A 27,496-nucleotide genomic window follows, 5' to 3' on the forward strand; every position below is an offset into this window, starting at 1 on the left:
GGTGGCATGGACTCGCTGCCCTCCCTGGGCGCCTGCCAGCTCTGAGCAGGCTGCCCAGCCACCCCCAAGCTTGCTCACACGACAGGCTTTGGGACGGCAAGGAGCAGGGCAGCGGGCGGGCCAGGGCTGCCCCCGCCACTGGCGTGGGTCATTCGCTTTGCCCCGGGTGGGGCCCGGTCCATGCCTGACCAGGGCCTGGGGCTGCAGCTTCGGCTTCCACATTCCGGCTGCCGGAAAAACAGCTCCACCATAACTCGTGTCTAACTGCGAGGAGGTCAAAGTCCTTGCCGGACTTCCAAGACCCAGAGCGGCAGGTGCCTCCATAGGTGGGGCGCACAGGGTGGCGGCTTCGGTGGCTTGCCTGAAGTCACGGAGTCAGGCAGCGGAAAAGGCGGGGGGGGGGGGGTGGCGGGGACAGGAGTCCAGCTCGCATTTTCCTTTTGGTGAAGATACTGGGGCTGCAGCTACAGCACGGGCCAGTTCCCCTCCCTGCCCCCTCCTCCCCCTTTAGGGGCAAGACTGAGTGAGTGGTGGGGAGAGGCCCGAGCTCAAGCTTTAAATGCTAAGCCACCTTGGGCAAGTGGCTTCACATCTGAGCCCCAGTCCCCCCACCATGCCTCACAACCAGGACAGCTACGCGTGCTGGGAAAAGCCTCCCATCTCAAAGCATGGGCTGTCCGCATCACAGGGAGCCAGCCGGGGCTACAGAGGCTGCGACGCTCCACAGGCTGGCCCTGGGAAGCCAGCGCTCAGACAGCCTTCAACAGGGACCCTAAGCACAGGCAGCCCCTGGAAGGGCCCAAGACCAACCAAGGCTCCCTGCTGAGGACAGAGTACCCAAAAGGGTCCCCAGCCTGCCCAGGGCCAGACAGCAGCATTAGTGGCACTAGCATTTGAACTTAAGGCATGGGGCTACACTGCACTGCTGCCTTCCTTCTGCGTAAGACCTAACTCTCACAAGGCAGGACGCTAACCCAGGTAATTCTAAGCAGCCCCCGTGTGCTCCAGCCAGCTGGCACACAAGCTCACCTGAGCTCAACTCCAGGCTCCTGGGCCGCTGGCTGCCGGCTGCTGCCCGAGATGAAGCTTTGAATCAAAAGGAAGCCCGGGCCGGCGCCGCGGCTCACTAGGCTAATCCTCCGCCTAGCGGCGCCGGCACACCGGGTTCTAGTCCCAGTCGGGGCGCCGGATTCTGTCCCGGTTGCCCCTCTTCCAGGCCAGCCCTCTGCTGTGGCCAGGGAGTGCAGTGGAGGATGGCCCAGGTGCTTGGGCCCTGCACCCCATGGGAGACCAGGAAAAGCACCTGGCTCCTGGCTCCTGCCATCGGATCAGCGCGGTGCGCCGGCCGCAGCGCGCCGGCCGCGGCGGCCATTGGAGGGTGAACCAACGGCAAAGGAAGACCTTTCTCTCTGTCTCTCTCTCTCACTGTCCACTCTGCCTGTCAAAAAAAAAAAAAAAAGGAAGCCCAAAACATGACTTATAAATTTATACTCCCCGTCACCTATTAACACCTTTCAGGGTCCTGTGAGCCAAGAAACAAGGAGCATGACAGGGCATGAAGCAAAAAGGCGTTTGATTTTACTTGAGCCTGCTGGTGGGAGAATCCGCAGGCCCACAGGCCTGGACTCCCTGGCCACCCTAAGCCAGGTGTAGGGAACCTTTCCTCTGGCTAGGGTCATTTGGATTTTTATAACATCATTCACGGGCCATAAAACATCAGTTCAGAAATTCGCCTGCCATAGGTTTATTGAATCTCAAGTTCTGCCTGCAGGTGCCCGGGCAGGGCCAGATCAGATGATTTTGCAGGCACTAACAATGAGAGTGGCAGGCAGCAGCAAAGCTGGGGGCAGGGGACCACAAATGGGCTCAATCTGGGGGAGACCAGGAGAGGGAGAACAGAATCCCACCAGTGCAAGTGGCCTGCTGTTTCGTGCACCAGGGTTTACAGCCAACGGCTCACTGCCTATGGACCTGGCCACACAGTGGAGTGGTGGAGGGAAAGACCCGAGTTCCCTCCCTGGACAAAGCTGGGTCTGACTTATCACCCAGACCTCTCACTGCCTGGGCCCATCTGAGGCAGTCGCTCAGCCTCTCTGGTTCTCTTGGGCTCCTGGCTCATGAGAGTCACATCTGCCGAGTGCCTGCCCGTGCCAAGGCCTGGGCTGCCAGTGAGGCTGTAGGTTCAGAACTTTGAGATGCAGACATACAGAAAGCTCCCATGGCCACAGCAGGGCCAGGAGCCAGGAACTCAACCCAGGTCTCTCCTGGGGTGGTGGAAACCCAACTGCCTGAGCCGACACCTGCTGCCTTCCCAGACGCTCACTAGCAGGAAGCTGGGCTCAGGAGCAGAGCTGAGCCTGAACCCAGAGACATCTTAATCGCCAAGTCAAAGGTCCACCACTGGAGCCTGTACCTTAGTGCCACGAGGGCCTATGGAATTCCTTAAATAGCAAGCAAGGACTCTAGGGAAAGTGTAACTGAAAATCCACATGCCAGGAGCACATGAAGCAGCAGCAGATGGAACCTCACTGGCTAGCAGAGTTCCCTAAAGGGAGGCATATCAGAAAGACACAGGGAACCCAGGAGGGCCGGCCCCAGCCTGACTCCAGCGGTTTGTGCTCTAAACCACACTTGGTCTAGGCAGGTGAGTGAGTGATCCTAAAACCAGAGACAACGTTCTTGAAAGCATCACAATGTAGGAAGCAAAGCTTCCTAGCGCAGGCCACGTTCATTGGCACTCCACAGCCAATACAGTCTCAGAGGGTCCTTCTTAAAGCAGCTGTACCTTATTTTCCCCTTCTCTACGTCACATTGGATGTGTCTGTGGGTAGCTGTAATCTTAAAAAATGCCTATCAAACTGTCCGTGATGGATTATTTAAAATAGAGGAATGCAACTCTTCCCCTCTCATCTTGGTGCGTGTGCTGGGGTGGGAGCGATGGATTAAAGCGCCTACAGGGTCCCGTTTATGGGATGAGAGAGTAAGTTCCGGCTTGGCTCGGGAATGCTCCATATGCAGGGACATGGGTGTGCTGGACAAAGAGGACAAGGCCTCCCGAGTCACAGCTTTCAGCACAGGGACACTTCTGTCTGCTGGGAGGATGCAGGGCAGCCCCTCGCAAGGGCTTGGAACGACACGTATGTTTATCCTAACTCCTGTGATGACCCGCTAGGCTGCCAGGCTTCCGATCAAACTCCGGAGTGGTTAGGAGCTGCCTTAGAAACTGCCAAGTGTGTGCCGCTCACCCCGAAGGGCGGGATCTCCCTGCCGAGGGCTGACCCGCCCATGCAGTCTTACAAGCCCTGACAAGGCATGTCAGCATGGGACCGCCACAGGTGCCCTGTGAACTACTTCAGCTGCGCAGTCACAGGCTGCCTCCCCTATGCACTCTCCCCGCCCCAGCCCTGCCTGCCCACCCCTGGGTGCTGGAACTGCAACACTACATGCAGAGCCCTGTTAGGATTTCATGGACTAAGCAAACTTCTGCACCAGCTGAGCTCACTCTTCGGGGAGGAAGTTAAGTTTACTCAGACCTGAGCTATCCGCTGAGCATTCCAGGACACAGGCTGCACCTGAGGCTGGCCCCACCCATTTCCACACCTGCAGAACGCGCCTCTCCCGCCATGGGGAAACTGAGGCCGCAGGAGGTGCAAACCACTGAAACAAGGTGGAGTCTGAACGGTGACTAACTTCCCAGCAGGCCTCAGGCACTCCCAGGGAGCCCAGCTGTCCCTACCGGCTGCCCCCAGTCCCCCTGCCCTGGGAATGCAGCCAGCAAGCTCCAGCTGCTTCCTAACATTCCATGCTTTCGCTGAGACACCTAACACCTTCCGATAACAAACCAGCAAGCACAACCAGCTTTCAACCGATTCAACCAAATTCCTCTCGGCCCGCAATCAATCAATCAATCAATCCTCAAGGTCCGATTTCCTCCCTGTCTGCCACCCACCCTGGGCCTGGGCCTGGGTCAAGGGTTTAGAAGGAAGGCTTTCCACTTCTCAGAAAGGCAAAGGGCAAAAGCCAAACTCCCCGGGGCCGGGCAGGCGGGAGCGACTCAGGCGCGTCCGCTGCAAGTTTGGGCTCACACGCGCGGATCTCGGCCACTGGGCCACCGGCCCCACCCACTGCCCCGCTCCGCGCCGGGCCGCGTGGGGAGCGCGAGCCGGGTCTCAGGAAGTTTCGTGAGCTCCTCCTTGTCCTGGGAGGTTTGGGGGCCGCATCTTCGTGAGCTCCTGCCCTAAGGGTGCCAGGCGTGGACACGCACGTGTGACCACGCACTCCCTGGAGGTTCCCCTCCCCCTTCTTTCCCGTGTCCTAGTGGCTTGGGATTGGGGCCAGGAGCTCAGGGCCCAGCCGGGCGTGGAAAGGTGGACGCGACCCTAGTCCCACAGTCCAGGGGAGGCGGGGAGGCTGGGAGCGCGTCGCGTCCGGGACACTCACCGGGACCTCTGCAGCTGCTCCAAAGCGCTGGTGCTGCTGCCCTGGCCGGGCTGCTCCAGGGAGCAGTAGGTTTGTGAGGTCTGCCTGGAGAAGGCCATGGGCAGGATTCCCTGAGTGAACGAGTTGAGGCGACCCCGACTGCCGCTCGCGCTTCCGGGGGTCCCGGCGCCCAAAAAGGCTGCCGCCGGCACCTGCACGCCGGTAAAGGCATCGTCCTCCTCCAGCTCCTCCTGCCCGGGGTCCCCGGGCCCGTCGGGAGGCTGCGGCGAAGCACAGGCGGTGAGAGGCGCGGGCCGCGGCAGCTGCGACAGCTCCCCCGACGCGCGGCCCGCGCCCAGGGCGCTCGCGAGTCCCCGCGCCGCGCCAGGGCCGGGCACGGTGGCGTGGCCGCCCGTGGCCAGGGGCGGCAGCAGCGAAGGCTGCAGGGAGCAGGGGCCAGCGGCAGTGCCCGGCGCTGGGAGGGCGCCGCAGCCGCCTCGCTCGGCCGCCGCCACCAGCAGGCTGAGCCGAGTCCTCGCGCCGCAGGCGCTGCCGGCGCCCGGCTTGGCCGCGCCGCCCTCGTCGCCGCCGCGCCACCCCTCGTCCTGCAGCGGCGGCCGTCCGTCCAGAGAGATGTTGGTGAGGAAGGAGAGCGCAGCCTGGCGCCGCCGCGGGTCCACGCGCGGCTTCCGGGGGGGCTCGGGCGGCGGCGGCTCTGCGGCCGCGGGCTGGGGCTGAGGCTGCGGCTGCAGCTGCGGCTGCAATCCGCCGCCGGAGCCCGCGGCGTCGGTGCCGGCGCTGCCGCTGCCGCTGCAAGCGGCCGTGCTGGCGGCCGCCGCCGCCATTGTGTCCGTCTGCGGTGGTATTTCCGCGAGGCCGGCCGCGAGAAGCGAGCGGCGCTCAGTGCTAAGCGGCGGGCGCGAGCGGCGGCGACCCGGGCTGGGCAGGGCGCGGGGCGCGGGCGGCGTGCACGGCGGCCCGGCCCCCCCGCGGGCGGGCCATGCTGGCCCCGGTGCTCGGGCAGGGGGCGCCGCGGCCCGCTCCACGCGCGCCTCGCTGGCCGCCCGCCTGCTCGCCGCTCCCCCGGCCGGTGGGTCGCGGGGTCCGCGGCCCGGTGTCCGTATTTATAGGTGCGTGCGCCCAGCGCCCGTGCTCCGAAGCGCTCGTTGCAATAACACCGGATCACGTGTGGGGAAAGAAACCTGGGAAGAAAACAAAGCCGCAGGCGGAGGCAGGCGCGGGAGGCGACGGGGCTGGAGAAGAGGAAGAGGAGGAGAAGGCGAGCTGAGCGCGTGGCGGGGCGGGGACCTGTCGGCCTGTCCCGACCGGCCGAGCTGCTGCTGCTGCTGCGAGAGTTGCAGGCGCCCGGGGCCGGCGGGAGTCGGGTGCTGGAGGCGAGCACGTGTGCTCCGCACGCTGGCCCTGGGACCTGGGGGTGCGCGCCGAATCCTCGCTGTCAGGGCGTGGGGGTGTGCACCTGGGGCAGTCGTGGGCCCAGTCGTGCGTTGAGATTTGGACCTCGAGCGAGTAACCTGGACCCCGCGTTGCTGGGGGTGGGAGGTGGGGCCGGGGCGGACAAATAGGTCCTTACTCCTGGTTGCTCGGATGGGTCCTCAGCTCCTGCGTGGACGGCCCCTCCTCCAAGCTGTCGCTGCCCTAAGCTTGCATCTCATTCATTCGCACTCCTTGGGGCTGCGTGGGAGACCCCACGCGTGAACACCACGCGGCTGAAGCGGTTGACACAATCCTCTCGTGTGGTGCTGTCACTCTTCGTCTCCCTCTCAGCAACAGCCAAGGTCAGTTTTACCTCTACTCCCGCGGAGACCCCGCGAGGTTAATACAGCCTCACGCCCTTTCTGCTTTATCACCTGCACAATTTTGTGGCATACCAACGCCTTTTCTCCCGGACCAACACAGACAGTGACGATGCCATTTTTTTCATAAACAATCTTTCTATAAAAAACCCTAACAGGGTTGCCTGCAGCTCGAATCTGTGTGGGGAGAGTCGCAGCCCCACCCCAAGAAGCAGGGGGCTAGGGTGGGGGTGGGGAGGCCCCCCCCCCCCCCGGGGGCAGGCTGAGCACCCCTGGTGTTTCCCTAGTGGCCTAAATAACTTACCCAATGCAGTAAGAAACTTGTCACACTGAATTAAGCCCTGTGATGCCAAAGAAACCTTGCTACACTTTTCCTGGGGAGAAGCAATGCAACCTTGCTACACTTTTCGGAGGGAGAAAACAAGTTCATTTAATTAAAGGTTTAAATTTAGCCCTGGAGCAAACGAGTGACTGCGTTGAAATTCCACTCCCTTTCAAGAGCAGGAAAGTAAACTGAGAAACGGAGGGCGGGCGGAGGGCGAAGGCACCGGGGCTGGAGATGTGGCTCCAGCCTGGAGCACGAGGTACCTGCGTTTCAGGTTACAGCCGCTCAGGACACACTGGGCAGGCGGCCCTTTGCGTGGACAATTGTTCGTGCTTTATTTTGTGCCATTTTTAGGCCTTTTGAAAAAGTGGAGCCTGATGGCTCTTTACAACAGCCTCACAGCAGCTAAGTCGGAGCTTAATAACTAGCTCTGGGGAACGTCATCAGGGTAGTAATTACTTTCTTTAACAAACTACCTGGAAACCTGTAGGCTGCTTTCTTACCATGGACATAATTTACATGACTGCTGGCCTGGTGGTGCTGGCTGATTGTGTGAAAGGAAAGACTCCAACTCTGACTCTGGTGAAAGAAAAAAACTATTTAATTACAAAAATGTAAATGTGAATTACAGAACATGAAATAAGCAGAGGAGCCAAAAAGAGAAGAAAAAAAAAGCAACACTAACAATCTCATCTCCCAGGGAAATAACTTAAAATGTTGCTTTCTGTCTTGTGTATATTTTTAAACAAAAGCTAAATGGGGCTGTTGGTATCCTGTGATTTTTGCCTGCTGAGTTGTGATCATCTTCCATTTGGAACGTTCTGTAGCATCATTTAATGACATCCTAGTGTTCAATTGGATGGGGAGTCTAAGCTATTAAACCTGTGCATTTAATAAGCTTGTCTCCATTTTGTTGTTATAAAGATGGCAATGCCTATGGCCTTTATTTTTCTAAGTCTTGCTACCATTCAATAGTGTTTTCCTTGGTTAAAACAGTTGCTGGGGCAAATGTCATCTCGGGTTTCCAAGGCTCCCCATCCCAAGAGGCGATTCCAATCTGCTTCCCCCTACTCTGGCTGGCTAGTACAATTTCTTTCACCAACATCCGTTTCTTTGCCCATTCGATATAACTTTGCAAGCATCCTACAGGAATCAATGTCTGTTGAGCCTCAGCTGCTTCCGTGATCCCCTGGTGAGACTCTTGAAAGATAGGATTTATTGTTCACCTACTGGGTGCCAGCCACAGTGATCACGCTGTGTTGGTGACAGTGGGGGCATTATTGATTTTTCATCACTTAACCAGGCAAGGCGGGGCACCCATGCATGCTCTTGCGCCCTCTGCTGGTGAGCCTGTTTTATGGGCGAGGGCAGGCTTTAGTCTGTATTTGAGAGTCAGCTCTAAAGGAAGTATTACAGGCTTTGGGGTAAGAGGATCTGGGCTTCAAGAGCAAGTCCCGTAGGCTCCCACAGCCCAGTTTCCTTTGTGGGTTGTGAGGCAGAAGTGAGGGCTGCACAAGGATCATCTTATACACCATACAGTACTTTAAAAAATGTTAGTTGGGGCAGGCATTTACCTGTGTCCCATATGGGAGAGCCTGGGTTGGATTCCTGGCCACAGCTCCAGACTCTTAACTGCTAATGTGGACCCTGGGCGACACTTCAAGTAACTTGACTTCTGCCATCCACGTGGGAGCTCTGGATTGAGTTCCCAGCTCCTGGTCCAGCTCCAGCCATTGCATGCATCTGGGGACTGAACCAGCAGATGGAAGCACTCTCTCTCTCTCCTCTCTCTCTCCCTCCCTCCTTCCCTCTCCCCTCCTCTCTCCCTCACCCTCTCCCTCTCTCTACCCTATCTATCTCAGTCTCCTCTGAAATAATAAATACATATTTTTAAGTGTCAGTCGTTATTTAGCCATTGCGATCCACTTAGTCCTTGAATCATTCCAAGTTCATTTATTTTTTAGCCATTTTTATCCATTGACCAAGTATTATTGAGCAACTTCTATGTGAGCAGTGACATCTTGTGACAAAGGGATAAAAAGTGTGGCCTTTAGCCCTTGTGCCCTTGACAGCTGAGGTGGAAGAGAACAAAAACTCAGGGAAGCATCTACGTGAAGATGCAAAGCAGATTGGTTTCGTGTGGACAAAGCAGTGTGTCAGCAGGTGTGCCAGAGAGCTTGCTGTGGGAGGGGGTATTAGGCAGCAGCCAGGATCCGAGCAGGCCTGGGAGATCAAGCAGCCGAGGAACAGGACCCTTCAAGGGAAGTTTTGCCTACACATTGCTGTTGTGTGGCAGGCAGAGAGGACTAGAACTTGTGATGAAATTCTTGGGGCCAGCGGGTGGAAGATTTCTTTCTCTTTCACTCTACCTTTCAGATAAATTTTAAAAGAGAAAAAAAAAAAACCAGTCATCTCAAAATTGGGAAAAAACAATAATGGAAGTTGGAAATGAGGCTTTAAACTCAGATAAACCAGGGCTCTAACGCCAGCTTAGGCTCTTAGGAGTGTGCGACCTCCTGAAGTCTCCAGCTTGGGCAAGTTATGAGCTTTTTGCCTCGATAGCCTCCTCTGTAAAGGTAGATTTAGCAATATTTTACCTCGCCGAGTCGTGAGGGTCACCCATAATACAAGGTATGTCACTAGCAGCGTATATGGCATTCATCGGGTGACTGTTAGAAAAATACAAAGTACAGAAGACACACCTACAAAAGGCCAGGGTGTTTTAAGCTCCAGGGTTTTGTAGTTTTCACCGGTCCTGCCTGGGAGACGGGACTGCCAGAAATGTCAGCTGTCGGCTCCAGGTCATATCAGAGTAGCTTCCCGCGTGTTCCAGCGACGTGCAGGCTGCCGCCTGCTGAGGGAACGCACACCGGACCGTAGGCTCAGCGCCCCAGAGCACCTGCTGCTTTCCTGAATTCAGAGTGAGAGCTGCTGAGACCGGGATGGGGGCACTCCAAGGGGTGGCCCTCCGTGCCCTGACACATCCCCTGGAACTCCATCTCCCCGTGGGGATTTCGGATCACTTCTGCTGCTCTGGGAGAGCACGGCTGGCGGGGGGATGTCGTCATTTCCCTTCCACAGTTTGGCGTGGATACCTCAGTGTCCCCAGAACATGTGAAATCAGATATGCTGTTCAAGACTTCACTAGAAGTTCAGGAATATTGGGTGAAAGAAACCCAGTGAGCCACAGGCAGCCCTGTTGAGCAGCTTAGCGAATGTGGCTGCCCCATCACCCTCGTGTCCATGCTTCATAAACACCAACCCCATGCCGGATGAGGGTTAGGCTCTGCAGGTGCCAAAGGAGCACACCATGTGAGCCTGTCCTGGAGCCCTGGAGCTGACGGAGGTGGGAGACACGTTAGCACTTGTATTTTCAGCATCATAGCATAAGTGTGTTTCTAAAACAGCTGTATGCACAGGGCACAGCTGCCCCCAGCATGCTTTCCAAAGTAGAAGCTGTTGTGACCCTTGACCCAGAGCCGCCCCTCCAGGACACTGCCTTCTCCCTACACAGAATGAAGTGCCACGTGGTCCTGGGCTCCCTGCTTCTTCCAGCCATGGTTCTGACCTCCAGGTCTCCTGCTGCTGCCTGAGGGCCCACCCTGCCCTCAGTGATTGACACCAGCAGCCCCTGACAGTGTTCCACCATTGGCTCAGATGGGTCTTGTCTCTGGACCCCAGCCACTGCCTGGAGGAGAGAGGAAGAGGGACATTGAGAGGAAGAGTGACGTTGCGCTGGGGCTTCTGCCTAGGATGAGGGCAGGCAGAAGAGGCTGAGGACAATGGCTCAGGCCCAGGATGGGTGCAGGTGCCTTGTCACTCTGAAACCGCGTGTCAGTGTTCTAGGGAATCATCTCCACAGTCTTGTTGGAGGGCTTTCCAGAGACCCTGGTGCAGATACACTTGTTCTTCACACCTCCTCGCTGTGAGATTCCCCCTTGGCCTCAGCCCTGCCGACTGGGGTGGAGGAGGGATGGGCTTTCAGAAGGCGCCACTCTCCTGGGAGGGGCCTGCGCAGCTTGGGTTGAAGTTCCAATCTGTCACTCACTGTGTGACCTCTGGGTCTCAATTTCTATGTCCCTAAGCCACAGCAAATCCTATTGACCTTGCTTGGTTGTTACGCAGGTGAGAATCAAGGCATGTGTATAACACCTAGCAGGTGTCTAGCACACAGAGGCTGCTTGCAAGCGGTGGCTGTGGTCATCCTGCAGAGCCCCGGGGAGTAGACTGCTCGGTGAGTGAGCAGCAGACGTTTTGTTTCATAGCCTGAACGGGGAAAACTCTGGTTTCTCCATTTGCATGGAACACTGAGGACACCAATATGTGATGGGATTTTCCCACACCTGCCAAATCTCCAACGCCCTGGACGCTGACTGGGTGTCCTACAGCTCAGTGCAATTCTGAGACCATTGACCTGGAGTGTCGAATGTCATTCACCCACACTCCTGTCCAACTTGGCTATGAATCAGGGCCCATGAGCCTCTCCTTAGGTTTGATAATCTACTAAGATCACTCAAGCAACTCGGGGAAATGCTCCCTTACGTGTACTGGTTTGTCATAGATAAACTGTGGCATAGAAGGGTAACCCTATGTCTGTGACACAGACATCCCATATGGTGTCCTGGCTGCTCCACTTCCAATCCAGCTCCCTGCTAATGGCCTAGAAAAGCAGTGGAAGATGGTCCAAGTGCTTGGGCCCCTGCACCCACATGGGAGGCCTGGAAGAAGCTCCTGGCTCCTGGCTTTGGATTAGCTCAGCTCTGGCTGTTGCTGCCATTTGGGGAGTGAACCAGGGGATGGAAGACTTCTCTCTCTCTGTCTCTCTCTCTCTCCTTCTATAAATCTGCCTCTCAGATGAGTAAATAAATCTTAAAAAAAAAAAAAAAGAATAAGACACAGGTGAAGAGGATCCCAGGGCAAGGTCTGGAAGGGTCCGAGCTGAGCCCAGAAGTCTCCTTCCTCATCATCTGTGGCAACATGGATGTGGTCGCCAACCTGGAAGCTGTCCCAGCTCTGTCTGTTAGGGGAAGCTCCATCACATAATTATTCACTCAGTCTCCAGCTCCTCTCCTGTCAGGGATGATAGGGCTGAAAGTCCCAATCTCCCGATCATGGGTTGGCCGTTCTGGTGGCCAGCTGTTGTCCTGAAGTCAGCCAGGAGTGCAGCAAGAGTGGCCTTAGGACCAAAGAGTCTTCTCACCCAGGAAATGACTTCCCGGATCAAAGACCCACTGTTAGGAAAACAGGTGCTGCTAAGGCTCTCTGAGCCAGGAACTGAGGGCAGAGGCCAGATGGCTACCTTTGCTGTCGCACTGCCCTGGAAGAAACCTGGAATCAAAACCCTCAGGATCACACATCCCAGAAACTTCCGTGAGATGCCCATTCATCTTCCTAAAGGGGGGGTGGTCACGCCCAGAACGCCACCTGTCATTCCACAGCACAACGGGTAGGATATTGGCATTTTTAAGAAAACCACTGCATGTTCTTTGTTGTGTTACCTTTGTATTCATCCTCACGAGGATGAACAAGTGTGGGTAATACTCCGACTCCCCACCAACTGCCCCTAAAGATGGAGCAGAATATACCCACAGTCTGAGGGATCTGTAGGTGGGACTCTGCATGGGACATCTCTTTGAATTCATCTTTTTAGATTACAAATGAAGGAGCTATGGGGCCAGCCTTGTGGTGTAGCGGGTAATGCACCCGCCTGTGACGCCGGCACCCGATGGGGCACCGGTTCACGCATCCCAGCTATTCCTCTTTGGATCCAGTTCCCTGCTAATGGCCTCAGAAGCAGTGCAGGATGGCCCAAGTGCTTAAGCCCCTGTCACTGACATAGGAGACCCAGATGAAGCTCCTGGCTCCGACCTGGCCCAGCTGGGGAGTGAGCCAGTGGATGGAAGATCTCTCGCTTTCTTCTCTCCCCCCCCCTTTCTCTTTCTGTTTCAAATAAATAAATATTTATTTATAAATTTATTTATAAATTCTGTTTCAAATAAATAAATCTTTCTAACTGTTTCAAATAAATAAATATATCTTTTAAAAAAATGAATGAACTGAGAATTGGGCATGTGACAAAATTGATATATCAAATCAGTAAAGATAGATTCTTGATTCAGTGGTGTTGGGACAGTTGCCAGCTTGGGGCAGGGAGTCAGTCCCAACAATTTGTACCACATTAAATTCTCGATGGAAGAAAAATTTAAGTGCACAAAGTAGAACCATGAAGATGTTATCGAGAAGTGCTAAGGAAAGAAGTTAGTGATAGAACAGTACTCGCAGTTGGTTTTGCTCACCCCTGAAACCTCAGTGTCTGGCATAAAGTCAGAGTCCAATAAACTTCTGATGAAAGGAATTGAGAGAATGCTTTAGTATTAATTTTTAAAAAAATCATGTATTTACATTTTATTATAAAGGTAAAAAGAGACAGAGAACAAAGTCTTCCATCCATTGGTTCAATTCTCAAATGCCTGCAATAGCAGAGGTGGGGCCAGGCTGAAGCCAGGAACCAGGAACTCAATTCAGGTCTCCCATGTGGGTGGCAGGGACCAAAGCACTAGGGCCTGTAAACATATGTTATAACCACCTCAGCTGGGGGTGCAATCTTGTTTTCTTTTTAAGAGATGCATTTATTTACTTTGAAAATCAGTTACAGAAAGAGAGGGAGAGAGAGAGAGAGAGAGAGAGAGAGAGAGGTCTTTCATCTGCTGGTCCACTCCCCAGATGGCTGCAATGGCCAGAGCTACACTGATCTGAAGCCAGGAGCCAGGAGCTTCTTTGGGGTCTCCCACATGGGTAGCAGGAGCCCAAGTAATTGAACCATCTTCCACTGCCTTCCCAGGTACATTAAGGGGGAGCTGGATCAGAAGTGGAGCAGCTGGGACTCAAACCAGCATCCTAAGGATGACTTACAACCAGAAGCTTTAAAAACAAAAGTGAGTTCAGCTACCAAAACAAAAATCACAGATGACTACATGGAGAAAAGCAAAATGAGGGGAGGGCGTGGGTGTTGTGGTGCAGCAGCTTACGATGCCTTCGCAACAAGCGCACCCCGTATCAGAGCGCCAGTTCGAGTTCCAGCTGCTCCACTTCCCATCCCGCTTCTTGCTCATATATCCTGGGAGGCAGCAGATGATGGCCCAAGAGCCTAGTGCCCTGCCACCCACATGGGAGACCCAGATGGGGTTCGATGTTTTTCTCCTTCTCTTGCTGTGCTTTTCAAGTAAATGAAAATAAAAAATAAAACCAGGGATGGACATTTAGTGCAGCGGTAAAGATGTCACTTGGGATACCCACATCTCATCTCAGAGTGCCTGAATTCCAGTCCCAGATCTGCTCTGGATCTACCTTCCTGTCAGTGTGCACCCTGGGAGGCAGCAGATGATGGCTCATGTACTTGGGTCCCAGCAGTGTAGTGGGAAACCTGGATTGAGTCCCTGGCTCCCGGCTTCAGGTTGACCCAGCCTGGTTGGTGTAGGCATTTGGGGAGTAAGCTAGCAAAAGAAATACCTTTTCCTCTGTCTCTCTGCTTTTAAAATAAAATGAAAATAAATAAAACACAATGTTTTAAATTAAAAGACAAATATGCAAGAGGGAAATATTCGCAATGCATATCACAAAGGATACCTTTCCTTAATATTAAAGAAATCCTAAATATTGGTTTTTAAGAAAAAGGCCAATAGCACAGAAGAGAAATGAACAAATGAATTGGAAGAACAAGGGGCTCTTAAACACAAGAAGAGATCCTCAACCTCTGGTAATACGGGACAAGCAAATAAAAACTCTTGTGAGATACAACTTTCCACCATCAGATTTGCAGAGGTGAGAAAGTCTGAGAACACACCCTGGCTGTTGTGTATTGGCTCAGGGAGAAGGAAACACGCTAATAGATAGATTGGAATGTCTCAGAAGTGACCGGGCCACGTAGTGTGTCTTGTGACCCACTTCTAAGCATTCGGTCGACAGATACACTAGCATGCGTATGAGTGAAGACTGCTTTAGGTTTGTATGAGACTGTTGCAAAAGGTTCATGGAAAATGGAATTAAAGCTATGAGCTTATTTTGCTGCACAAAAAATTTGATGTAAAAATTATTTTCATAACACATGCATAATGTATATTACAAAGAGACTGTGTGTGTTTTCAAAATTGCCTTGCATGGAACCTACTCCTACTTTAATTGCACTGTTCCACAGACGTTTTGAAGTGGCCTTGTTATTTGCTGTGATGATGTTTTGTAACAGGAAACCATGAGGGAAGGCCGTTCCAGGGCTGTTAGCAGACTCTGACACATCCATTCATGAAATCATGTGCAGCTGCTAAGTGTGCGCAATAGCTGGTCTGTCTGTCTTACAGCAAAGACCTCCAAGATGCACGTGAGAACAGCAGGCTGTGGAGTAGTGTTTTATGGGCTCATTTGCATTGAAAAAACAGGTGTGGGCAATTAGCTTGGAGGTCAAGTCACTGCTTCCCAGGCAGAGTCTGTGGCTCCTTGTCTCCCGTACCCCATGACCCTCCCCACCTTTGCATGTGCTGCACCGCCTGGTGATCATTGTCTTCCCCTCCACACACACCGCGCCTGGATTCCTTGAGGCCGAGGACCCTGTCTTATTCATCTTTAAATTGTTAGCCTAGTACACAGTAGGTAATCAAAAAGAAAAAATAATAATGGAATGCATGAGCATACCAAGAATCCTGGAGTCCTGCCTGAGGGAGTGGCAGAGGCTGCCTGGAAGTTTGGGGGAAGTCACTAACAGGTGCACTCAAGCTGAGCTGAAAGAAGGGATCCCTCACCTGTAGGACAGGGCAGGGACAAAACAGACATTCAAGGGGAGAGAACACCTTACCTCTGGGCAGGAGAATGGAGGGAAAGGATCCTAGGAAGGCCCAGGATACTGAGTTCTTCAGAAGTTAGGAGACCAGGGATTGGTGTTGTGGTGTAGCGGGCTAAGTTACCACCTGTGATGCCGGCATCCCATATGGCATTGGTTCGTGTCTTGGCAGCTCTTGCTAGTGTACCTGGGAAAGCAGCAGAGGATGGCCCAAATGCTTGGGCCCCTGCATCCCACATGGGAGACCTGCAAGAAGCTCCTGGCTCCTAATTTCAGTCTGGCTCAGCTCCGGCTGTTGCAGCCATTTGAAGAGTGAAGCAGCAGATGGAAGATCTCTCTGTCTGCCTCTCCCTCTCTCTTTTTCTCTGTAACTCTGACTTTCAAATTTTAAAAAGTATGTAAAAAAAAATAACTTAGCAGACCCATTTTATTTTACATATATACTTTTTAAAAAAACAAATTTATTTTATTTGAATGGCAGAGAGAGCGAGGGAGGTGGGGAGATGCATCCTTTGTCTGCTGGTCAGTCCCCAAATGCCTGCAACAGCCTGGACTGAGGAGCCTGAAACTGAGTCTCTCAGGTGGGTTGCAGGGACTCCAGTCCCTGAGCCATCATCTTCTGCCTCCCGGGGTGCACATTAGCAGGAAGCTGGGTCAGGAGGGAAGGAGCTGGGACTGGAACCCGGGCACTACAGCATGGGACGTGGGCACCCCTCGTGAGGACTCAAGCCCTGCGCTGCTCCCTCCCAGATGCTCATTTAATGGGACGTTTGAAAGGGGTTCAGGATGCAGGACAACTCTGTCGTGGGCGACTGCTTCACACGTCACAGGTCGCCTTGAGTCTCTGGCCTCACGCATTCAATGCCAGTAGAGCACCCCAACCATGATGACAACTCATGCACATGGCACCCCTTGGGGAGAGACCCCCCTAGGCATGTGTTAGCCTTGCTCCCATTCCTGCAGGGGCTGACAGGCAATGCTGGGCAGCCTGGGGCAGGCTGCAGACCACGTGTGGACATGGGCAGGACAGGCCAGCTTGAGAGGTTTGAATGTGAAGGGCTTGGCTTTCTCCAGAACCCAGGGCCCAAGGAAACAGCCTGGAACCGAAGGCCTGAATTGCTGCTCTGATGAGCCAGCATGGAGCCAGGGGCCCCAAGGGGCCCAGCCTGTTTGAGGTCTGAGGCCTCGGGCAACCCCTTCCTGCCAGCGAGGTGGCGCCTGGTCAGTGGGCTGACGGGCCACGTGGAATTCTGCTGACCTGCAGAGCTAAGCATAGCAGCACCGTTACAGCAGCTAAACCGTGGAAGCAGCCCAAATGCCCCTGCATGGATGAATGCACAAACAAAATGTGGTGTCCACATACAAGGGCGTACAACAGAGCCTCAAGAAGGTGGGGGAGGGGGATGGGGTGTCGGTCACATGCCACGCAGTGATTGGACCTTGAGGACCTCTTGCAAAGTAGAATAAAGCAGTCACAAAAGGACAAGTGGCGAACGAGCCACTTCTGTGAGAGACCTGTGGTTGTCAAAGGCATAGGAACAGGAAGCAGACTGCTGGTTGCCGGGGCCTGAGGGGCCAGGCCGGCTGCCTGGGGAATTGGTGATCAAGGACACAGTTTCAGCTGTCAGGAGGTAGAGTGAGCCCTGTGGATGGATGGCGGTGCTGGTTGTGCCATGGTGTGAACACGCTCAATGCTGCTGAACTATGCACTTTAAAAACAGCTAAAATGATACATTTTACATCATTAAAATTACATATATAAATTTAAAGAGAGATCAAGTACTAATGGAAGACTAGAAATCAAGGTTCAGCTCTTTTGTTGACCAGGCTTGTGGATCTTGGCCAAGTTCGCCGCTCTACTTCCCAGTCTCTTCCTCTAGGAAACAGCAATCCTTGCTGGGACATTACTGGAGTCGCTGCAGATCTGAGCTGAAGTCTTGGGGCCCACGCTGCCTGACACAGTGCTGGGACTCGGGCAGCACTGTGTGTTAGTGTGCACGCAGGCTGCATGCGGTCCCTGCTCAGGGACACTGTCTTCCCCTCACCCACCTCCCAGACCCATTTGGAACACTCAGGAGCAAGGGAACAAGGTTAGGCACAGACCAGGGATGGCCGAGGGAGCTCGGACAGTGGGCGTCCCCCTGGGTCTTCCTGCCTGTTGCGAGGGCCTCCACCCATCCCCACTGAGCCCCTCCCATCCATCCCCCACTGAGCCAGTTCCCCAGGGAGCTCTGTGCGCCTTCCCTTTGCTCTTCTCCTCTGACCCCCAGAGAAGGCGCTCCTTCAATGCGCAACCTCCACTAGCCCCCTTGGGCCCGGAGGGAGAGGTGATCATGGGTGTTGACAGCAACAACAGCTCATTTTCTTCTGTTTTGATTAAACAATCATATGATTGGAAAGTGCTTCCTGGTGTAGCAATTAAGGACTAGCTGGAGGAGAAGCCGAGAGCACTTAACCCAGGTAGTGATTAACAGCTGGGAGATGTTAGACCTGGAGGGGACTCGCCGCTGGTGCACACCCTGAAACTGGCAGCAAGAGAAAAAGAACAAAAGCAAGACCTACGCTGTTTCCTTTTAGGCCTGGAACGTTTAACGCTGGAGCGTGCGTTGCCATAGACACGTTGCTGGCTCCGGGCGGCTCTGGGCTGTCCACGCCTGCACCCAGCTGCCCAGCGATGCCACGTGGCTTTCAGCAGAGCAGCTGCGCCTGGCCAGCGCCTATAATGGATATCTGCAGCTCCGGGCTCCCACGGAAATCCTCAAGCCCTCACTTGTCACCGTAATTTCCTTGGGAAGTGTGTCTAATTACACATTGCTTGCTGCGTGCTGCAGGCTGTCTTCTTGTATACAATCCACGAATTGCATAAAACCACGAAACTGTGAGGGCACTCTGGAGTGCTCCAAATTGCTATGTAGTTGTTTTTAACTTGGTAGTTAAGCATTAGTAGGTGTAATAGGGCATCATTTACGTGAACAAAAACAACATTAAAAGAACAGCAAGGATCTCGTTCTTTATAATTCTCTGTGGAGGGCAGAAACCATTTCAGCAAGACAGCTATAAAAATGATAGAATTTCCAGCTGTAAACCACAGACTGTTTATTTCACCCATGACAGCAGGGGATTCATAAATGATTTTGGAATGTTGCATGGGACCTGCCTTTCAGGAGACTTCTGATACTTAGTTTCTTGGAGGTGAAAATATCGTTACCTCTGGACTCTCTGAAGTCAGGAAATTCTCCAGGATGTACAGCAATGCTCAGCACTCATCCTGGAGGAGCCTCTGAAGTCAAGGGGAATCTGCGTCCGGAAGCGACTGTTCCCTCGTGACATCGTCTCTAAGCTGGCAGGACTGGATAATTCCTTAGCTCTTAAGTAAGGGGCAGCTGTCAGGCATGTGGACTAAGAGAGAGAGAGAGACAGAGAGAGACATAGAGGGCGAGAGAGCAGGGTGGGTTATTCAATGTCCCTTTAGCATTTTTACAGATAATTCAGTTACATAAGCAAGTTGTTTTGTTTGACAGGTTGCTTCAAACCATTTTCCTTTAAGAGCTTGCTTGCTCACGGGGGCGGGTTTTTGGCCTAACAGCTAAGACACTGGAGTCCCACGTGACAGCGCCTACCTAGGTTTATAGTTGACTGTTCATAACCCCAGCCTCCTGTCAGTACAGACCATGGCAGGCAGCCGTGAGGGTTCATGTAGTTGGGTCCCTTTGAGCTTCTGGCTTTAGACTTTAGCTCAGCCCAGCCCCCATGACATTTGGAGAGTGAACAGAGATCTTTCTCCCCCGAACCCCACCCCCCGCCAGCCACACACACACAAAAACTTGCCCTAGGATGAAACAATAGAAACATCTAGAAGCCTCTCCTTGGCTCCATTCTCAGCCCCAGCTATAACCTCCGTAAGGGCAAAACTCTGTGTACCACTGGGACCTGGTGCTTGCAGGTGTGGCTACTGGCACCAGGACACCACCAGGCTCGAGTGTCTGTGACCTGGCCTGCTTGGAGGCTACCAGATTCCAAGCCTGAAGAAAGTTAAGGGAAAACCACATGTCATTGGCCATGGACCCTGTGGGGTGTGAAGCGGAGGGGATCACTCTCTGGAAACCTCAGAAATGAGCACACACAAATGTTCCAGAAGCATCTGTGCGGAGCCCATCAATGGCATTCAAAACTTGCTGACTCCAAATGGGACCTCACTAAAAGTCAGCACATTTTAAAACATCTCCTCACTGGTTCACTCCCTACATGCCCACAGCAAGTAGGGCTAGACCAAGCTCAAACTGGGAACTAGGAATTCAGTCCAGATCTCCCACGTGGTGGTAGGGACCCAACCATTGAACCATCACCTACTGCCTCCCAGGGTGCACATTTGCAGGAAGCTGGAATCAGAAGCATAACCAGGACTCAAACCCAAGCACTCTGACAGGGTACGTGAGCATCCCAAGTGGAATTTGAACCACTAGGCCAAATGCTTGCCCTCACTATATACACTTAAAACGTATTTATAATTTGTGTATCTTAGAATCAATCATGCAAAGATAAGTTGACAGCATATCCTCTATCCATAGCTAAATACTTTTCAGAAACTGAGATAAAGTTTTAGAAAGAAGTATGTTTGCTTTAAATGAATGAAAAATCCACGTGCCTGGGGTTTGAATAAACCCGAAATTCACAATTCATTTTTAACACTTGCCTTTGTTCTGCTTTTAGCATGATGATGATCAATCAACAGACACAAGAGTAAGTGCTTGGAGCAGTGTTAATGCTGAAGATGCCGTGCCGTTCATTGTCTCCTGACCAACCAGAACTCTACGTGAGTGGGCAGAATTCTTTCTAGTTTAGTGTCTAGAAAAAATCTTACCATCAATTCATGCTGATATTAGCAATTTAGAGTGTATTAAAATGTGGAATAGGGACAGGTGTCTGGTGCTTGGAACACTGGCATCCCATATCATAGTGCCTGGGATAGAGTCCTAATTCCTAATTCTAGCTTCCTGCTAGCACATACCCAAGGAGGCAGCAGGTGATGGCTCAAGTACTTGGGTCACTGCCAGCTATGTGGGAGACCTGGACCGAGTTCCCAGCTCCTGATTTTGAACTGGCCCAGTGCTGACTCTTGTGGGCAATTGGGGAGTGAAGCTGTGGATGGAACATCTTTCTGTCTGTCTCTGTTTCTCTCTCTGTTTCTCTATCTTTCAAATAAAATGAAAATAAATAACTGGTTTTTTTTTACAACGTGGAGTAGAAGAAGGTTTAAGCCTCAGAATAAGGAGCTGAGAACAGTCTTTGTAAAAACTCAGTTACCAGTACACTGACATGATGTGTCAAAACTTTCTAGAAACTGTCTAGAAAAATCTGTGTTCATGGAAACTCTCCAGCATTCCCTCCTCCCAGCGTTTTTATGTGGACCCAGCAGTACAGGAACACGTCAAGTGTGTTGTGTCTCCAGCTGCGTTTCCCAAGGAAAATATGCTGTTATCAAGTGTGTGCATGTTGTGAAATTTTTACAGCTTATCAGAATTTTCTCATTAAAAGAAATATGTGCCAGGAAGCAAGGCAATAACACACACACACACACACATATCCTTCAAAAACTCCGAAAGCCTGTGTCAATATGATTTCAGATAAGCAGAAACCCAAGCATCCAATATAATGTTGGCAAAGCCAGTCAACAACAAAAAATCATAATGTTCTACTTGCCTTACCTCACCTGCATCTGTGTAACCTGTATTTTATTTTGCTTTTTAAATCGCTATTTGTTTGAGAGGCAGAGCTACAGAGAGAGACACAGATAGACAAAGAGAGTTCCTATCCACTGACCCCCCAAATGCCCACAACAGCTGGAGCTGGGCCAGGTTGGAGCTAGAAGCCAGGAACTCAATCTGGATTTCCTGCATGGGTAGCAAGGACCCAACAGTTTTAAGTCATTACCTGCTGCCTCCCAGGGTACCGGTATCTTAGCTGCTAGGCCAAATCCCCACCCATGTACACTGTATTTTAATAATTTTTAATATAGTCAACCATCATCCAAATTTGTTTCTACTTGGGAATTTTACTAGGAAATATAGTTTCTAATTTTCAGAAGAAAAAAATTCATTAAATACTAAGCTGTGAATGGCAATAATTTACTTAAGGCATAAAAATATGTAGTTTATGAAAATCACATTTAGAAGGAACATAATGATTTACTTCAGGTTGTCATGAATATTAGCCCCAACAAATTCATGAATACCACATTTTTTTTAAAAGATTTATCCACTTATTTGAAAGGTAGTGTTACAGAGGTAGAAGCAAAGGGGGAGAGAGAGAGAGAGAGAGAGAGAGAGAGAGAGATATTGTCCATCTGCTGGTTCACTCCCCAAATGGCCATAATGGCCAGAGCTGGGCTGATCAGGAGCTAGGAGCCAGGAGCTTCTTCCAGGTTTCCCACGTGGGTGCAGAGGCCCAAGCACTTGAACTATCTTCCATTGCTTTTCCAAGTACATCAGCAGGGAGCTGGATCAGAAGTGGAGCAGCCGGGACTCGAACTGGCACCCATATGGGATTGCCAGCACTGCAGGCTGTGGCTTTACCCTCTATGCCACAGCACCAGCCCCTGCAGATTTATTTTGTTCATAGTTTGTATCAGGACTCAAATAAGTTTAAAAATTATTGGCAGAACAGATAGATCAATGCTTTTTTAAAATTTTTTTATTTGAATTGTAGAGACAGAGAGTGCTCCTATTTGCTGATTCACTCCCCAAACGTCAGGAATGGCAGAGGCTAAGTCAGGCCAAAGCTACAAACTGGGAGCCCAATCCAGGTCTCTCTAGTGTGTGGCATGGAATCAACTACTTGAACCACTGGCTGTTTCCTCCAACAGTGTTCATTAGCAGGAACCAGGACTCAAACCCAGGCATTCCTATGTAGGATGCAGGAATCCCAAGCAGTGTCTTAACCCCTATGCCAAATCCCCACCTGATAAATGCTTTTTAAATTTATTCCAGATACCAATCTGTTACTGATTCACTTGCCAACAATTTTAGTAAATATTCTAGTATATTCCAGTCTACCATTCATGGTGCATTTAAGTGAATTTCTCTATCATGTTCAGTTTTTTTTTTTTAAAGAATAAATAAAAGAAATTTATCAAAGCATAGGGAGAGGTAGAGAAAATGTTTGGACAAGCTGTTCCCTTGAATTTGATTATACAAAGGCACCCAAAGCCCAGGAACTTGGCCCCTCCTCCCTGTGAAACAGGCTCACTCTCTCTCCCTCTCTTGTGCACGTCTGGGCTCGCTGCCTGGAGGTGGCCAGTGACATTTATGTGTATCAGACCAAGGCACAGGTGGCACTCTGCCAATAGAGCTGGGTGGGGAACTGAGGCTGGAGTACAGAGAAACCCAAGGACCTGGGCAGCAATGACTCAGAAGCAGGCAAACTACAGAAGGGGAGAGCCCAGGGCTGAATGAGACAAGCCAGAGTCCGAGTACTTGTCAACTAGGAGGGTTGGTTAAAATTGAAGTGCAAAGTCAGGACACAAAGGATGAGGCCTGTGCGCATTTGCTTCCCTCCCTCCCACTCCTGTACCTTCAACAAGTGCACCCTCTCTTGTGCTAGGGTTGCTCAAAACCTGCTCCTCTTGTAAGGTGAGTACTCACTCCCTCTGATTCACAAAGCACTCACTGCCCTCTCTAAGCCACAGCTCTTCTTATGGTTTTGACTTAGATTGTGCAACTCACTCGGGACTTGGTCTTCTGGTGTCTCTTGGCATCTTTGCAATTGCCATTGCAGTGTGTCTTGCTTCCCCCAACCTGATCAATAGTAAGAGAGGCCCGAGGGGAAGGCCAGATGTGCCCCTCTGTGACGGAGCTGCTGGCCTGTGGTTTATTAACATTTTCCTGAGTGGAGAAAGGATTGTTCCCAGAGTCTGAAGCTCAGGCTGAGTGCTGCAGGGTTGAGTGGTCCGAGCCCTGCTCGGAGTCTGGGCATGAGTTCCAGTGCTGCTTTCTCACTACTTATACCATCTTCTCATTTTTCTCTCTAATTCTGCTTTAACTTTGTGCAACTGCTTCTAGATTCTAGGAAATTCTCCCCTCTTTCTCAGACTTGCAAACACCCTATTCTGATTGTATATCAGCATTGTGTTGACTTTTTTTTTTTGTCAGGCAGAGTGAACAGTGAGAGAGACAGGGAGAAAGGTCTTCCTTTTCCGTTGGTTCACCCTCCAATGGCTGCTGCAGCCGGCGCACCGCGCTGATCCGAAGGCAGGAGCCAGGTGCTTATCCTGGTCTCCCATGTGGGTGCAGGACCCAAGGACTTATACCATCCTCCACTGCGCTCCCGGGCCATAGCAGAGAGCTGGACTGGAAGAGGGGCAACCGGGACAGAATCCGGCGACCCGACCGGGACTAGAACCCAGGGTGCCGGCGCTGCAGGCGGAGGATTAGCCTATTGAACCTCAGCGCCGCCCATGTGTTGACTCTTGAATCCTGACACTCCTCCAGTCGTTCAGGCTTGGGCTTTTCTGACTCACTTCTCTCAGTTCCATGAAGGGCTTTGTGATTCACCCTCCGTCGTGGGTTCTTCCCAGGCCTGGACTGTGTGCCCTGATGATCAGATTCAAAGAAGAGCTCCCTGGGCAGCTACTTCTGTGCTTTGCTTTCCTCTCTTCGGTGCTGTTCAGTAGGGGGCATTAGTGGTACTGGGAGGGGAAGTTCTATGTCTTTATTGTTTTTTAAAGATTTATTTATTTATTTGAGAGGCAGCATTACAGGGAGAGAGAGAGATCTTCCATCCGCTGGTTCACTCCCCAAATGGCCGCAATGGCCAGCACTGTGCCAGGCCAAAGCCAGGAGGTTTTTCCAGGTATCTCATGTGGGTACAGGGGCCCAAGCACTTGGGCCATCTTCCACTGCTTTCCCAAGTGCATTAGCAGGGAGCTGGATCAGAGGTAGATCAACCACAGCTCGAACCAGCGTCCATGTGAGATGCTGGCACTACAGATGTTGGCTTTATCCGATGCACCGCAGCACCAGCCCCCAATTCTGTCCTTAGATTAAAGGATGTTTAGCACCCCGGCCTCCCTCTGCTCCCTGAGAACCAGCATAGCCAGCAGTGAGTACAGCTGGCAAAAACTGTCCTCACAGATTCCCAGATGGCCCCTGGGGAAGGCAGAGCACACCCAACTGAGTCACTATTTTGGATGCTGCCTCTCCACCTTGCACCCCAAAATGTGCACACACCCTTCCCATTATTGTTTGTGGTTCTATCAATAGACTTTTTTTTGAAAGTTTGTCATATCTTTAAGTCATTCTTCCTTGTGGAGTTTGTTGTATTTTGCCTTGGAATGAGTCATATGCTTATTTTATTTTGTCTTATATTGGGAGAAGTGCCAAACACACATACAAATGAAGACTAGTACAAGGAACCCCCATGGATCTGTCATCTGGTAGTTTCAACAGTCACCAACTCAGAGATGATCATGAACCTTTTGGATAAACTTCTTGATACTTCTTGGCTTTTTTAAGCCAAAAAGGACTGAGGTGAAACCCTTGTTTAATTCTCCGGAACTGCAGCCTTCCTTAGCACATTCCTCCTGATTTGCTAGACGGGAACCCTTGTTGTAGCCACCTTCTTGGCTGCCACTGTCTTCTGAGAACAGACAAATGCTCAGATAGGTCAAGGATGTGCAGATGCGCGGATTCGGCAGAGGGAGATGCTTGGCCGCTGTCTGGAGGATGCACGTCTCGTCACTACTCTGTGCTGCGTCTGTGATCGTCTGCTGATCTGCAGCGGGCAGCCGGGAGCCACATCTCCCGTTTGGCAGAGTGCAATGCAGCTTAACACCATCTGCGTATCCTGCTTCTGCTTCTGCTTCTGGTGTTTCCTGGAAAGCTCTCCAGCAGCCCTCCTGTTCTGTTCCCTGCCTGTCCTGTTGATTCGGAAAAGGGTGTCCCTCTGTGAAGGTACTAGGCATGATCATTCTCAAGCTAGCACTTACTGAAAGCAAAGAGACTGATGTTCAGTTTTACCCATAAAAGTATTTTGAAAAAATGGGGCCAGTGTTACAGTGCAGTGGGTTAAGCTGCTGCTTGCAATGCCCACATCCCATATCAGAGAGCCGTTCTGCGTCCCGGCTGCTCCACTTCTGACCCAGCTCCCTATTCATGTGCCTGGAAAAGCAGTGAGCAGTGGCTTTTCCTGCATTCACTTGGGAGACCCACATGAGGTTCTGGGCTCCTGGCTTCAGCCTGGCCCAGGCCTGGCTGTTGATGCCATTTGAGGAGTGAACCAATGGGTGGAAGATGTCTTTCCCCTCTGACTTTCCCTCTTTCTGTGTCAGTCTGCCTTTCAAATAAGTAAACTAATCTTTTTTGTTTTTAAGATTTATTTTGCTTATTTGAAAAGCAGAGTTACAGCCGGCGCCATGGCTCACTTGGCTAATCCTCTGCCTGCGGTGCTGGCACCCTGGGTTCTAGTCCCGGTCGGGGCACCGGATTCTGTCCCAGTTGCCCCTCTTCCAGGCCAGCTCTCTGCTGTGGCCAGGGAGTGCAGTGGAGGATGGCCCAAATGCTTGGGCCCTGCACCCCATGGGAGACCAGGAGAAGCACCTGGCTCCTGGCTTTGGATCAGCTCAGCGCGCCTGCCATAGCGGCCATTTGGGGGGTGAACCGAACCAACGGAAGTAAGACCTTTCTCTCTGTCTCTCTCTCTCTCACTGTCTAACTCTGCCTGTCGAAAGAAAGAAGGAAAGAAAGAAAGAGAGAGAGAGAGAGAGGAAGAAAAAGAAAAAAAGAAGAAAGAAAGAAAAGCAGAGTTACATAGAGAGGGAGAAAGAGGAGGAGGAAGAGGAGAGATAGAGGAAGGCGGGGGGTGGGGGCAGGGTTGGGAGAATGAGAATATCTTCCACCTGCTGGTTCACTCGCCAGATGGTTGCAATGGCCAGAGCTTGGCCAGGCCAGGAGCCAGGATGCTCATCTGGGTCTTCACTTACCCTGTTGACTTATGGGCAGCTTTTTGAAGGCAAATTGATGAACCGTGTAAACACTAAGCTTAACCTGGAGCACTTGTAAGTGTGTACCATTAACTGTGAGGCCTCTGAGCTCTTCAGTTTATCCTAAGCGTTGTGACCTTGACCTGGAATGAAACTTTTGAGCCAGTTCTCTCACTGAGTCATAGCCCTCCTCCACTTTTTTTTTTTTCTCCCCTTCAACTCCTTACCTTTGGTTGGGTGTTCAAAAAGAGCCTAGACCTGTGCTGGCAAGAGCCTGGACAATTTCCTGGGTACCTGAGATGCAAGCAGCTACAGTGGAAGGAGGTAGACGTTAAATGCTCAAAGCAAGCTCTCCAAAGGAATGAGATCTTTATATTCAAGTAGTGGGTGATCCACTGTGCAGAAAAGCCTTGTGAGCATACTTTTCAATTTCCACAAGTCTGACTGTTTGATCTTCCTTGTGCTTGTAACATTACCCCCAGATTAGGAGCTGTAGCAGCGTTCCTGTACCATGGTTATTGATGTGGACCACACCAGAGTGATTCTAGCAACCTGCCTAAAACCTCACAGTTCTGCAGCGAGGCAGTCTGGAGTGCAGGTCTCTGCCAGAAGAGAACCTACAGTTTGCTCGGCCTGGCTGCTCATTCTCTCTGCTTTCGTCAAGGTCTTAGTCATCCTGTCCAGCATGACCAGTTTTAAATTATTCATTTATTTAATTTACTTGAAAGGCAGAGAGAGTGACAGAGAGCTCCTATCCACTGATTCACTCCCCAAATGCTGGCAACATCTGGGGCTGGGCCAGGTGGAAGTGGGTACCCAGGAACTCAGTCCAGGCCTCTCATGTGGGTGGCAGGGACACAACTACTAGGATCATCACCTGCTGCTTCCCGAGTCTCTGTTAGCTGGAAAGTGGAGCTCGGAACAGCTGAGACTCAAACACAGGCACTGTGATGGTGGATGCCGGCATTCCAAATGGCATCTTTACTGGCACACCCCCAGCAAGACCACTTAAACGGCTACCAGGGAGCCAACAGATCACGGTTGTGAGTTGTGGTCTATAAACACATGGAGACAAGTGGTTGTGGGAGCTGAAAAGTGTATGTGGAAGCTCTTTGTAAGCTACCAAATCCTAT

General features: G+C 51.9%; 1 protein-coding gene and 1 long non-coding RNA gene across 3 annotated transcripts in view; one reads left to right on the forward strand and one right to left on the reverse strand.

Annotated features, from left to right (window-relative positions):
• Positions 1 to 5,955, reverse strand: part of CABLES1 (Cdk5 and Abl enzyme substrate 1) — a 108,453-nt gene extending 102,498 nt beyond the window's left edge. Inside the window, exon 1 of one of the 2 annotated variants that reach the window (XM_051851355.2) lies at positions 4,441 to 5,955. In XM_051851355.2, the coding sequence (XP_051707315.1) occupies positions 4,441 to 5,264 (824 nt within the window). In that variant the 5' untranslated portion in view covers positions 5,265 to 5,955. The remainder of the gene's footprint in view (positions 1 to 4,440) is intronic. The other variant, XM_051851354.2, reaches the window with a different exon arrangement.
• LOC127492304 (uncharacterized) lies at positions 4,924 to 26,226 on the forward strand. Its single transcript, XR_011379197.1, has 2 exons — positions 4,924 to 5,058; positions 20,099 to 26,226. It is a non-coding gene; the product is annotated as an uncharacterized lncRNA (long non-coding RNA).
• The last annotated feature ends 1,270 nt before the right edge of the window (positions 26,227 to 27,496 follow it).

Source organism: Oryctolagus cuniculus, chromosome 10 (genome assembly GCF_964237555.1).
Source record: "Oryctolagus cuniculus chromosome 10, mOryCun1.1, whole genome shotgun sequence".
Taxonomy (NCBI): domain Eukaryota; kingdom Metazoa; phylum Chordata; class Mammalia; order Lagomorpha; family Leporidae; genus Oryctolagus; species Oryctolagus cuniculus.